Here is a 14,818-nt window from a genome sequence, read left to right on the forward strand (position 1 = left end):
CAGGGGATGGGAGGGTCCCAGCTGCATGTACTTTGGGCAGGGTGGGCAGCCTTGGGAGGGTCTCCCAGGGGATGGGAGGGTCCCAGCTGCATGTACTTTGGGCAGGGTGGGCAGCCTTGGGAGGGTCTCCCAGGGGATGGGAGGGTCCCAGCTGCATGTACTTTGGGCAGGGTGGGCAGCCTTGGGAGGGTCTCCCAGGGGATGGGAGGGTCCCAGCTGCATGTACTTTGGGCAGGGTGGGCAGCCTTGGGAGGGTCTCCCAGGGGATGGGAGGGTCCCAGCTGCATGTACTTTGGGCAGGGTGGGCAGCCTTGGGAGGGTCTCCCAGGGGATGGGAGGGTCCCAGCTGCATGTACTTTGGGCAGGGTGGTGCCTTGGAACAGTTGGTGCTGCTGCGTAGTGTTAGCCTGGCACCCTGGGCAGTGGCACTTGGATGCCAGCCTGGCACTATCAAGGTGCCAAGCTGGCATTTCTGTGGCTGTGCAATTGGGCTGGGGGTGGCCTGTGTTGGGTGGATGGCTGGGGACTGTCCCATAGTGTGTTTGGGCTGGGGTGTTGCTTTGGGGCCTTCTTGCTGTACTGGGGGATTCCGGTATGCAGAGCTCCCCCTGTACAAAACAGGGCTATGTGCGGCCTTAGCTGTGTGTTCTCTGCTGAGGCCCCTTATTCAACACAAGTCACATCGAATCCGGGTCCTCAGCGCCGTAGTCCCAGTGCGCCATATGCCACCTGGATCCTTGTCTTTTTTAAGCAACAGGGGAGTTAGTGCCTGCCGCAAAGTGTGTGGTAACACCCCCTTCCCTATCTCCTCCTCAAACATCCCCACCATCAGCGGTACCAGCTTATCCTTACTTGGAAAATCTCTCCTACGCGACAGTTTTACATAGAGATTTACAGAGGAAATAGAAGCAGCAGGAGGATGTTCGGCCCTTCCAGCCTGCTTCCTCCATTCATTATGATCATGGCCGATCATCAAGTTCAATACCTTGACCCGTCTTCCCACCAAATCCATTGATTCCTTCAGCCCCAAGAGGGATATCTAATTCCTTCTTGAAATTACACAACAATTTGGCCTCAACTACTTTCTGTGGGAGTGAATTCCACAGATTCACCACTCTCTGGGTGAAGAAATTTCTCCTCACCTCAGTCCTAAAAGGTTTACCCCTTATCCTCAAACTATGTCCCCTAGTTCTGGACTCCCCCCATCATCGGGAACATTCTTTCTGAATCTACCCTGTCTAATCCTGTTAGAATTTTATAAGTTTCTGTGAGATCCCCTCTCACTCTTCTAAACTCCAATGAATATAACCCTAACCGATTTAGTCTCTCCTCATATGACAGTCCCACCATCCCAGGAATCAGCCTGGTAAACCTTCGCTGCCCTCCCTCCATAGCAAGAACATCCTTCCTCAGATAAGGAGACCAAAACTGCCCACAATACTCCAGGTGTGGCCTGACCGATGCCCTATTTTGGCATTAACATGCAGCCCAAAGCAGGTTTATGCATCCTCCAGGCTCCTTCGACACTTTGTTAAACTTTCCTCAATTTCATTTAAGTTTTTTAAGTAACAATTGCTCCACGGGTCCTAGATTCCTGGGCAGTGAATGACTTCACACCAGCAACAATATGAAAGGAAGTGAAGGTACAGAAAAAAGAAGCTAGAAAATGTGAACATGAGATGTGTTACCTTCAGCTTGTTAAATTTTAGGTTAAGGTGAGGAAAGGTTTCAGGAGAGTTGTTGTCGATTGTTGTTTTTGCCGCCTTGATCTGTAAGAGAAGGTTAAATAAAATGGGATAGTGCAATAATTACAGAGCACAGCCATCGTTATAGTTCACGCAACGCATCCTGAGTGGAGCTGACATTTTGTTACCATCAGTTCTCAATTAGATCTGAAAAGCAGAGGTTTGTCAGGCATAGAACGATCCCAATAGGAGGATCGGACAAACCTCAGATCAGGATCTCGTGGCTTCTTTTTTTATTTTTTTTTCCAATTAAAGAGCAATTTAGCGTGGCCAATCCACCTACCCTGCGCATCTTTGGGTTGTGGGGGTGAGACCCACACAGACACAAGATGTGCAGGTTAGGTGGATTGGCCATGATAAATTGCCCTTAGTGTCCAAAATTGCCCTTAGTGTTGGGTGGGGTTACTGGGTTATGGGGATAGGGTGGAGGTGTTGACCTTGGGTAGGGTGCTCTTTCCAAGAGCCGGTGCAGACTCGATGGGCCGAATGGCCTCCTTCTGGACTGTTGTGTGTGTGAATGTGAAAACTCCACACAGACAGTGACCCGGGGCCGGGATCGAACCCGGGTCCTTGGCGCCGTGAGGCAGCAGTGCTAACCACTGCGCCACCGTGTGCCCCACCCCCGCACCCTCCCCCTTGGCTTCTTTTGTACCTCTCTCAGTTTAACTTATAAAATGACAAATGTATAACGGCAAAGAGGAGACTTTTTTTGCGCATATCAAGTGCACCATTAAAAAAATCTGATCAAAGATGATTAGATCTTAACTTCATCTACCTGCCTTGGCTCCATAAACGGCGAGCAAAAGATTTATTATTCTTACTTTTGAAAATGTTCCGTCAGTTAACTCGAATGATGTTTTTAGCTGCAAAGGGTCACGTGAAGCATACACAGCGGTAAAGGCCAATTGCCTGTCCGTGGGCTGTAAATTCTATACCATTAATGATGAGTACTGAAGGGATTTAATTCATTGACTAACAAACCCATTTGATTTGTAAATTATTGCTTTTGCATCTGACTGGACAGATTTGTGCGTGTGCTGTTAGATGAATCACGATCGGTCGACAGCTTTGGTAAGAAACATTCCACCTTAAACCAGCCCCAGAATTCCTGGGCTGGAGCCGGCAGAAAGCCTCAGTCCCGCGTTTGGGACTTTTCTGGACGTTTCATTACGACCCACCTCCCACCTTGAATGGCCCACCCCCACAATGCCCCTATTGGTCACCCAGGTCCATTCCCTTCCCAATCGAAAATCAAAAAATCTCTTCTGATTAGGCGACTCTTGGACGTTACTCAATCAATATTTTTCTCGCCATGTCAAATGCTTTTAGAACTAGAAAACAAAAACGTTTGAAGAATTCTTTCATAAACTGCAGTTTTGTTTTAACACCAGAATGGATGGATTTCTCCTGCTGCCGGCACTGAGATTAATTAATTTCTGAACACGCCTCCAGGCTTCCATCAGAAATCCTATTGTGTGTGTCCTTGACAAGTCTCTGAGCCCTTGTGAGGGCCCTAAATCTTTAGTAGACTAATCAATCACAGAGCAGATCAATTATACTGTCTAGTTGCACAGGGCAAAAGAAAGAATTAATGTTTAAACTTTGGCCCAGTTGGATCAATTGCCAATTCTCCAGGAGTGTCCATTATGCTCCAGGAGAAACCCAGAGACCGTGAAGCTGGCTGTGTTGGGGGAGTAATGGGGAGGTGTGGGGGAGGAGTGGGATGAGGCAGGAGGACCTGTCCTGAAACCTCTCTGTGTGTATCCAACCAGGTTTCACAAGCCAGGGCTGGGGGCCTTTGGTGGATCACGCTGTGCTGGGATAGATGCCCCTTTACAATCACTGGCAATGCGTCCAGGCCATGCACGTGACCCCTGCTCTTGGGGTTTGAGGCATGGCCTCTCGCCCAGGACTAGCCTGATCTGCTGCATGAGTAGAACGGACTCCCAGGATTCAATGAGAGACCCATCAGTTTGTGAGATATGGTACCATAGCCTTATTTAGAATCATAGAACTTACAGTGCAGAATGAGGCCACTCGGCCCATTGAGTCTGCACCAGCCCTTGGAAAGGGCACCCTACTTAAACCAGCGCCTCCACCCTATCCCCGTAACCCAGTAACCCCACCTAACCTTTTGGACACTAAGGGCAATTTATCACGGCCAATCCACCTAACCTGCACATCTTTGGACTGTGGGAGGAAACGGGAGCACCCGGAGGAAACCCACGCAGACTCTGGGAGAACGTGCAGACTCCACACGGACAGTGACCCGAGGCTGGAATCGAATTGGGACCCTGGAGCTGTGAGGCAGCAGTGCTAACCACTGCGCCACCGTGTCGCCTCTCGATTTAAAAGCAACTTTTTGTTAAATTCAATTCCCTTAAAAAAAATTCCCACTGAATCTGCTTCCAACGCCCTTCCAGACTGCACATTCCAGAACACAACAACTAACAGAGTTAAAAGCCTAACCATCTGTATTGTTGTTCTGTATTTTTCTGTATCTATGTGTTGCTGAGACATTTATGCTGAGCTGTACCAATCCAGAGTATTTGTTGCATTATTTGTTAAAATGGAAAAACTCCCAATTAAAATTGTATATAAAAGATATTCTCCTCATTTGCCCCTCCAGTTCTTTTACCAATTTGTCTTAAACCTACGTCTCTGGCTACCCGCCCTCCTGACACTTGAAACAATTTATCCTTATTTACTCTACCTAAACCCTTCATATCTTTGAACACCCATTACAAATCCCCACTTAATCTTCTTCATTTGTGTCTATATAACTTCTTGCTGGTTTGTCTTGTATCTGCAGCTTCAGATCAGGCCGGTTTTGATGCTGTTGCCTTTTTGGTGGATCAGTCACAACTTGAACACGGAGATCATTTGCCACCAGCAGCTTGAGATATCTGGCAATTCGTGGGGGCAAGAGTTCATGAACCAATGGGATCCCTGGTAACCCCAATGTGTTCCTCCAAATAATCCATTACTATATAAGAGTGGACAGCGTGATTTGTGCAGTTGTGATCAATAGCATGCACAAGCTGGTGTCTCGGAGTATTCACCTTGATTCAAAAACCACCTTACAGCTTCTGGCAGTAATTAGATGACCCAAATGTTCACCTGCTTAACATATGGCGGGATTTTCCATCTCGCCCGCTGCTGGAATCATCCCTGGTGGGATGGGAAGTCCTTTTTTTAAATTTAGTGTACCCAATTCATTTTTCCAATTAAGGGGCAATTTTTAGCGTGGCCAATCCACCTACCCTTGGGTTGTGGGGGTGAAACCCACGCAAACACGGGGAGAATGTGCAAACTCCACACGGACAGTGACCCAGAGCCGGGATCGAACCTGGGACCTCGGCGCCATGAGACAACAGGGATAACCCACTGCACCCGGGGGAGATGGGAAATCCTGACGGACTATCTACAGGTCTGTTGACGTTGGGCAGGAGTTTCTGATTCCATGGTGGGTGGAACTGAAATCTGCCCATAGATTCTGTTATAATGAGTTCCTTTAGAACACAGAACATCGGAAAATACAGCACAGAACAGGCCCTTCGGCCCACGATGTTGTTCCGAACTTTTGTCCTAGATTAAGAACAAATTAATCTACACCCCATCATTCTACCGTAATCCATGTACCTATCCAATAGCCGCTTGAAGGTCCCTAATGTTTCCGACTCAACGACTTCCACAGGCAGTGCATTCCATGCCCCCACTACTCTCTGGGTAAAGAACCTACCTCTGATATCCCCCCCCCCCCCCCCCCATATCTTCCACCATTCACCTTAAATTTATGTCCCCTTGTAATGGTTTGTTCCAGCCGGGGGAAAGGTCTCTGACTGTCTACTCTATCTATTCCTCTGATCATCTTTGACTTCTGGCCAGAAGTTCCCAAAACATGTATTGTCCCAGCAACATCATTCTTCATGTTTATAAGAACATGGGAACATAGGAACTAGAAGCTACTCGAGTCTTCAAGCCTGCTCCACCATTCATAATAGTCCTGGCTGGTCTTCCAGCTCAGCTGCACCTCCCTGTTCTATCCCCATCCCAAAAATCTATTGAGAACACTGTCCAGCTTTGGTATTAGACATTGTCTGCATACCTCTCTATACAGGCCAGCACCAAATTCTGTTCTATTCACCCATCACATTTGCCCTCAATACTATACATTGATAGAACATCCAGCCATGCCTTCATTTTAACATTCATCCTGGTTTTCAACCACCCCCCCCCCCCCCCCCCCCCCCAATCTCCTCATCCCTCCCTATCTCTGTAATCACCTCCAGTCACACAAGCCTCCAGGATTTCTGTGTTCCACCAATTTTGGCCGCTTGCCTGTTGTAATTTTATAAAGCTGGAAAGACACCAATCACTCATATGGGATTAGGTGAAGACATTGTGGGTTAATGTATTGAGACTAGGCACCTGGGAACTTTTGTACAGAGATAGAAAGCTTAAAGACACCAGCAGAGCTATGCACATGTGCTCTGCTTAAAAGCAAAGGTGGAACTAAACTTGGATCACATGGCACACTTCCTTTCCGATGATGCCATGCTTCTACCCCTCAGGAAACTAAGGAAATTTAGCATGTCCACATTAACCCTTACCAACTTTTACAGATGCACCATAGCAAGCATCCTATCGGGCTGCATCACAGCCTGGTATGGCAACTGCTCGGCCCAGGACCACAAGAAACTTCAGAGAGTCGTGAATACCGCCCAGTCCATCACACAAACCTGCCTCCCATCCATGGACTCCATCTACACCTCCCGCTGCCGGGGGAAAGCGGGCAGCATAATCAAGGATCCCTCCCACCCGGCTTACTCACTCTTCCAACTTCTTCCATCGGGCAGGAGATACAGAAGTCTGAGAACACGCACGAACAGACTCAAAAACAGCTTCTTCCCCACTGTCACCAGACTCCTAAATGACCCTCTTATTGACTGACCTCATTAACACTACACCCTGTCTGCTTCATCCGATGCCAATGCTTATGTAGTTACATTGTATATCTTGTGTTGCCCTATTATGTATTCTCATGTATTTTCTTGTATTTTCTTGAATTTTGTTTAATTCCCTTTTCTTCCATCTACTGAATGATCTGTTGAGCTGCTCACAGAAAAATACTTTTCACTGTACCTTGGTACACGTGACAATAAACAAATCCAATCCAATCCAATCCAATCCAATGGTAAATGACAGCATTGCCCATCCCCGCTTTCCATTGCACCATCATTGGCAGATGTGCCTTCAATTGTTTGGGTTCTGAGCTCCAGCTCTCCCTCTCTAAACCTCTCCACCTCCCTCTAATATTTTATAACATAGAACATAGAACAGTACAGCACAGAACAGGCCCTTCGGCCCTCGATGTTGTGCCGAGCAATGATCACCCTACTCAAACCCACGTATCCACCCTATACCCGTAACCCAACAACCCCCCCTTAACCTTACTTTTTAGGACACTACGGGCAATTTAGCATGGCCAATCCACCTAACCCGCACATCTTTGGACTGTGGGAGGAAACCGGAGCACCCGGAGGAAACCCACGCACACACAGGGAGGACGTGCAGACTCCGCACAGACAGTGACCCAAGCTGGGAATCGAACCTGGGACCCTGGAGCTGTGAAGCATTTATGCTAACCACCATGCTACCGTGCTGCCCACATAAGATGCCTCTTAAAACCTCCCTCTTTAACAAAGGTGTGGGTTTCCTGTCCCAATATCTCCCTTCGTCAGTGTCAAATATTTTGTTTGATAATTACTCCCGTGAAGCTCTTTGGGGAGGTTATATTTAAGGCTCTATATCAATGTTGTTGAGAAGATTCCCTCTCTTCTCTCTCTGAGACATCAATTAGCCTCACTGCTGGATTTTCCTTCTTTTTCTGTTGCTCTCAGGCCTGATTTGGGGAAGATTACAGAAGGGCATTGCAGCCTCTAAACTTGCATTAGATACAGCTCTTGGGGCTATAGGGATATGGGCGGAAGGTGGGGTCGGGGTGTTGAACTTGATGAGCAGCCATGATCATAATGAATAGCGTAGCAGGGTTGAGGGGTCGAATGGCCTCCTCCTGCTCCTATTTTCTATGTATAAAATGGTTACACCACAGGAGACCATTCAGTCTATCAAGTCTGTGCTGGCTCATTTTGCCACCAACCAGGCTCCGCTAACCGCTCCTCTAACTGAACTCCGCTAACCGCTCCTCTAACTGGGCCCTGTTAACCAGGCTCCACTAATCAGGCTCCTCTAACCAGGCTCCACCAACCGGGCTTCGCTAACCAGCCTGTGCCGTCTTGGCCCTGACACACAGTTTAAATCATTGCCATAAGGGGGTTAAGTTTTCACTTCCCTCTCTATCTCTATATTTTTCTCTCAGACAGAGTTTGCTGTAAATTGCTGGGATCATCCCCATTCACATCTCCTGCCCCTGACAACATGATAACCCAGCGTTTGAAACTGGTAAACTCTCCACAGCTAGCCTCAAGTTCAAAAACTGACAAAAACACATCCGCCTCTTTGGGCAGGGAGAAGGGAGTGGGTGGGTGCCACAACCACATTGCGAGGTTGAACTGCTCGTCTGATTCATTGCCGTGAAGTCCCACAAATGTTTACATGAGCTGTGAACCATACCCTTAACCAGATTTGACAATCACACAGCTTTCTACCAACACATGGACTTCATTTAATGTCCAAACATCTCTGGCGCTCTATAACATTATTCATCTCACTCGGTCCATCACGCAAATACTTTGTGTTTCCGTGGAAACCTCTTGGTTACTCCATACATGCTGCCACTTACAATGAAATCTGTCCAATGAAGTTCCAAAGCACAAACTTTTGCATTGAAAATCAGTAATTACTGAAATCACAGCTCAATGTGACTCCTGGACCCTGACAGCACAATCTGAGGCCATTCAGCCCATCCTGTCAATGCCTGTGCTTTGAAAGGGCCACTCAATTAATCAAACACAACTTGTTCTTCCTTTATAGTCCAGCAACACGTTCCCCTCAAGTTGAAAACCAATTCCCTTTTGCCAGTTACGGGTGAATTAATTTCCAGCGGCCTTTCAGACACTGGGTTCCAAATCACAACTTGCTACATAACGACTAATTCCTCCCCTCCCCCCACTCTGGTTCTTTGGCCGATCGCCTTCAATCTGTGTCCCTCTGGTTACTGATCCTCCAGGCAATGGAAACGCAGTCTCTTTATTTACTCGATCCCCTTCTGTGGATTGCCACCTTGCCGAGGTGGAGAGGTTTGAACGTTCCATTGATCCCCAGACAACGCTGTCGGGAGGCGGAAACCCCCGGCAGGGTCACCCATGATGGTAAAGTCCAAAGAGAGGAACTGGACAAAGCGCAATTCGAAACAAGTCCTCAACGGCTGCTCAGGCGGAAGATGCTCGTCTGGTATCAACGGTGGCGATGGCGGGTGAAGGTTGCAGCTGTGGGGAGGCCCCCAGTCATCGAGGTTCCCTTACCACTGGGCCTGGACCTACATCTATCAAGGGGCGTGTGTCTGCTGATGTGCAACAGCAAACCCACGTTAAAAGATGTCCCACATCTACCCAGAGGAAACCAACACCCCCCCCCAACACAAACTGGCCCTGCGGTGATCGGCAAGAGGTGATGGGGACAGGACTGTAAGATCTGGAAGTCCCAGATTTCGGACTGGGGCACCAGGGGGTGGAGTTTAATTCAGTCGTCCCGCTTTTGGAATAGGAACAGGGAAGCGTTTTGCCAACTTTCTCCAGGACTGAGCAGCTCTCTTCAGGATCCACTCTGCTCAGCCCACATGGAGAAATGGCTAGAAAAGGTGTCCTAAAAATAGTCTGTTCCATCCCTAACCAGGCTGGAAAACCACATCCAGCAGCTCATCTACCTGCGGTCAAAGAATCAAAGTTAATCTCAGAACCTGGAATGTAGGAACCCTCATGGATAATGAGAAAAACAATTGACTGGGGTGGAGAACTATCCCTATTGCCGTGAACTCAGGCACTTCAACGTTGGCGCTGTTGCTGTGCGAGAGACCCGGAGAGCAGGCGAAAGGCAGAGGTGATGGTGGTGGTTACAGCTTCTTCTGGAGAGGAATATCTGAGGGTCAGCCCAAGACACATGGAATTGGATTCGCCATCAAGAACAAACTCGCCAACCAACTCTCAGAGCTCCGTGTCGGCATCACCGAGCACCTCATGACCCTACGCCCAGAACTTGCCAAGAATCACCAGGCAATGGTCGTGCGTGACAACGCTTCAACCCTTGATGCCACTGATGAATCCAATGAAGGCTTCTACTCCATCCTGGAGACAATGCTCTCCAACATTCCGAAGGAGAATAGGACCATCCTCCTTGGGGGCTTCAACGCCACTCCCAACTCTGGAAAGGACCATTGGAACGGAAAGAGTTGGGAATTGCAACTCCAACAAGGTTCTCCTGATGGCCAAATGCGCAGAGCACCAGCTGGTCATCACTACCACACTTTTCCACCTAAAAGACAAGTTCCAGACTTCCTGGGGGCATCAGTGATCTGAGAGCACGTACATGTTTGGCTCAATCATCGTCCTATCCTCGATATCCATCAAACTCCACCGGAAGCAGCAGAAGAGGTTAAAACAACTCAGAAAAAAGATCAAAGTTGAGCCGCTTCAAGAGGCAAGCATGTTAGTGAACCTCTAACAATGTCTTTCCCATAATCTCCAAAGTGTCCATTCTAATGGAAAGAGCTGAAGACAGCCGTCATCTCAAACTATGAAGAAACCATTGGCTACAGGGCCAGGAAATACCAAGACTGGTTTGGCAAGAACGACCACGCCATCCAAGGCCTCTTCGACAAGAAGAAGGAAGCTCTCTGTGCCTGGCAAAACAACATCATCAGCAAGGCAAAGAGAACTTATCAATCAGCCATGGCGGAGGTACAAAGAAGGACTAGGGAAATCAAGAACTAATGGTGGACTGAAAAGCGAAGGAGCTGAAACTCCTGCTGACAAGCACAACGCCTGTAGCTTCTTCAGTGCCACCAATGCAAACCCTAGGCCTCAAACCGGTGAACAGTAAGTACAGAACCATCTTGAGAGACAGAGAAAACATCAGCCTTCAATGGAGAGGACATTTCAGAGAACTCGTAAACTGTGCTACAATCATAGATGAGGACGTGTTTGAGGAAATCCCCCAACTCCCCATCAAAGATGATCTTGGTCTCCTACCAAGTGTGGAGGAAATCAAAGCCGCCATTAAACACATGAAGACTGGAAAAGCTGCAGGATTCGATGGAATTCCAGCAGAGATTTTCAAACTTGGAGGAGCAGAGATCACCCGTCAACTGTTGCTGAAAACCTGGGACAGAGAATAAATCCCTGCTGACCTCAGGGATGCCCCATCACCACCATCTTCAAGAAAGGGGACAAAGCGGACTGTGGGAACTATTGAGGAATCTCCCTATACTCCATTGCTGGGACGACCATCGCCCGAATCTTCACCAGCCGCCTTCTCCCAGTCTCTGAAGAAATCGTTCCAGAAAGCCGGTGTGACATCCCACCAAACCGTGGATTTTCGCTGTTCAACAGCTTCTAGAGGAATGCCAGGAGCAACATCATCCATCTCCACGTCCTTCAGCGATTTGACCAAGGGTTTTGACTCAGTCAATCGGGAAGTGCTACAGAAACATTCATCAACATCCTCCGACTCCCCATGACACGATGTCGGCGACGTTCCTCACCGACAGAAATAAAGCAGAAGCTTTTGAGGTTAGGAAGGAGCTGAGAAGGGTTTTGACACCGTCCCCACCCTTTTCTCCATCTTCATCACCACCATCCACCACTTTGTCAACAGCAAGCTTTCCAGTGAAGTCTCTATTCACTGTTGTCTGCACCCCCACCCCCAAAATTCACCCCCCCCCCAATGCAGTCACAGGAGAAACAGCAAAAAAAGTGAAGAGAAAAAGAATGGTCTGAAGGAAAGAGTCCCATTTAGACAGCGCCCTTGACAACCAGGATATCCTAAAGTGCTTTACAGCCAGTGAAGGACATTTCAAAGCGTAGCGACTATAGGAAGACCAATTTGTGCATAGCAAGATCCCACAAACACCAATGAGGTAAATGACTTGTTCATTTATTTTACTGATGTATTTAAAAACAAAAAATTTAGAGTACCCAATTCTTTTTTTCCAATTAATGGGCAATTTCGGGAGACCAATTCACCTGCCCTGCACATGCCTTGGGGTTGTGGGGGTGAGACCCACGCAGACACGGGGAGAATGTGCAAACTCCACACCGACAGTGACCCGGGGCCGGGATCGAACCTGGGACCTTGGTGCCGCGAAGCAGCAGTGCTGTTAATGATGTTAGTTGAGGGATAAATACTGCCCAGGGCCCCACAGAGAAGTCCCCAGTAATGGCTATGGGGCTGTTTACACTCGGGGGGAGCAATCTGGATCTCAGTTTAAACAATGACATTTCTGTCAATGCAGCACTCCTTCGGTACTGCGCTGGAGTATCAGCCTGGATTATATGTGGGACTTAAACACGGTCTTCTGACTAAATTGAGAGTGTTACTCCCTGAGCTATGGCTGACAAATCAGGCCAACTTATGGAGGGGTTGGGGGTTTGTGGAGGGGGGGGGGGGGTGCTTTAGGGAGTGGGTGAAGATCTCTGGCAAAGTCCTCTCCAAACCCAGAAGGTGGTGAAATGAGGTCCAGGTGATTATGGTTACTAGGGTGATGCAAAATCTCAAATCAGGGGAAATCTACACTGCTGAGCATACATTGACTTTCTGCTGCATTATGGGCAAACTCACCAGAATATCTAAGGCCAATATTTGCAAAATGATAAAATGGACCTGCCTTAATAGACCTTGTGGTTACAGACCATATAAATGATAAACAATGCAACCTTAATTAAACTGTGATGAATTGTATATTGTTTGCACGAGCTACAGGTGCAATACATCAAAAAGCAGCAGCCTCGTGCGAAGCTTTTTGAACTATTTATGAAATGAAACATGTTAGCATAATGAAACATTTCAGTGCAAAACTCTTGATTGACAGGTTGGCCCCAATTACAGTTTCCATTTAAAACCAACTCATTCAATTAAAACAAGACTTGCATTTATGCAGCCAGAGTGGAGAAACAGTTCACATTTTGAGTCAAATATGACTGTTCGATGGGTTCTGGAAAATAACCATATTTGCCTTGAAACATTATCACTGTTTCTCTGGCCACAGGAGCTGCCAGACCTGCTAAGTTTTTATTTTTTTCCAATTAAGGGGGCAATTTAGCGTGGCCAATCCACCTAGCCTGCACATCTTTGGGTTGTGGGGGTGAGACCCACGCAGACACGGGGAGAATGTGCAAACTCCACACGGACAGTGACCTGGGGCCGGGATCGAACCCGGGTCCTGGGCATCGTGAGGCAGCAGTGCTAACCACTGCGCCATGTGCCGACCCCCTGAGTTCTTCCAGTGTTTTTATTTCAGATTTCCAGCATCTGCAGTTTTTGATTTTCCATTATGCTTGCATTAATACAGCTTCTTTTGTCGCCTTTTTAAAAACTCATTCATGAGATGTGGGTGTCGCTGGCTGGGCCGGTACTTATCGTTCATCACCGAGGGCATTTAAGAATCAACCACATTGCTGTGCATCTATATGCCAGGTAGGCCAGACTGAGTAAGGTCGACAGATTTCCTTCCCTAAAGGACATTAGTGAAGCAGCTGGGATATTTTATGACTAGATGACTGGTCATTGCTAGACTTTTTTTTAAATTCCAATTTTTATTGAATTCAAATTTCATCATCTGCCAGTGTGGCATTCCAACCCGGGTCCCCAGAATGTAACCTTGGGTCTCTGGGTCCCTAATCCAGCAACACAACCACTACGCCACTGCCTGCACGTTACCATGTTGCAGAACACTTTACAGCCAATGAAGTAGTTTTGTGGCATGTTTGCTGTTCTAATGCAAGAAACAATCTCTCTGTTTCAAATGACTTGTGGTGGGGGGTGAGTTAGGGAATGAAAATGTGCTTTTATTTCTGTGCAGGGTGGCCAAGTTGGAGGGAGAGACTTCGGGAAGTCGCTCTCCGGTGCCACCTAGTGGACAGAGCTGGCAACCTGTTACAGGAAACTGTTTACATACAGGATTGACATGGTAAATGCAACATCTAGCCTTTGCATAGAAATAGAAGCAAGAAAAAGCGACATGGGGAAATCGAGCACAACATTTTAACAATGATATAATTGCCTGCAGACAAAAACATACATTCCTGTACATTTCAAGCTGCAAATCATTGAAAAGACAAGGAGGAAATTCATCGAAATAGAAGCAGCCCTATCTAATCTCACTGTTTGGCTGAATTGATATTTCTTTACATTTATGTGCCACCGAAATATCTGTTGGCTGCTACCTGTATTTCACATGCCAGCAGTGCCCAGCTGGGTTATTGCCAGCCCAGCAACTCTCCCTCCTCGCTTACCTTGCGGCGGTGCTCATGGAAAGAGGCTCGGTCCCATTTCTCCTGTAAGTATTTACTCCCACTGGGGAGAATGGGCTGGTAGGCGCGGTGCATGGCCCAGACTGGGGGCTCACAGCCTGGCACAGGGGCGATGCACTGTTAGGGGCACCCGGAGCTCCCGTGTGGCTGGCGTGTTTGCGCCCGATCAGATGTCAGTTGCTATGACAAGCGAGCGAATGGCTGGGAGCAAGGTCTTTTGTGCAATGTGTGTTTGAGCAGATAGGCTAATAAAACCTGGTGAAAACACTGCTCCTCTCTCCCAACTGGACCTTCCCACTCGATCGCCCCTCCACTGTGTGCAGGACACAAACCCCCCATTCACAACACAACAGGGGGTGAGGCCAAATCTGAGCATTCTGTAAATCCTCAGCACTGAGGGGGGGGGGGGGGGGGTATTGCAGCTTTACTGCCCAAAGCTCAGCCATGCCTATGTATAACCACTGTTATTAAATGGCAAATGCAGAAGTCAATTTACACACAGTGAGTTCGACAACACAACTAGGATGACTGAATCACAGAATTCGGCCCGTTATGTCTATACTAGCTCCCAAGAGGGTCTCCCCT

General features: G+C 47.9%; 1 protein-coding gene across 2 annotated transcripts in view; it reads right to left on the reverse strand.

Moving 5' to 3' along the window:
* Positions 1–14,514, reverse strand: part of LOC119977498 (uncharacterized protein CFAP97D2-like) — a 29,685-nt gene extending 15,171 nt beyond the window's left edge. The window contains exons 1-2 of one of the 2 annotated variants that reach the window (XM_038818537.1): positions 14,216–14,514; positions 1,689–1,769 (exon numbers count right to left, since the gene is read on the reverse strand). In XM_038818537.1, the coding sequence (XP_038674465.1) occupies positions 1,689–1,769; positions 14,216–14,308 (174 nt within the window). In that variant the 5' untranslated portion in view covers positions 14,309–14,514. The remainder of the gene's footprint in view (positions 1–1,688; positions 1,770–14,215) is intronic. The other variant, XM_038818536.1, reaches the window with a different exon arrangement.
* Positions 14,515–14,818: the final 304 nt, after the last annotated feature.

The sequence above is a fragment of the Scyliorhinus canicula genome, chromosome 14 (assembly GCF_902713615.1).
Source record: "Scyliorhinus canicula chromosome 14, sScyCan1.1, whole genome shotgun sequence".
Classification (NCBI taxonomy): domain Eukaryota; kingdom Metazoa; phylum Chordata; class Chondrichthyes; order Carcharhiniformes; family Scyliorhinidae; genus Scyliorhinus; species Scyliorhinus canicula.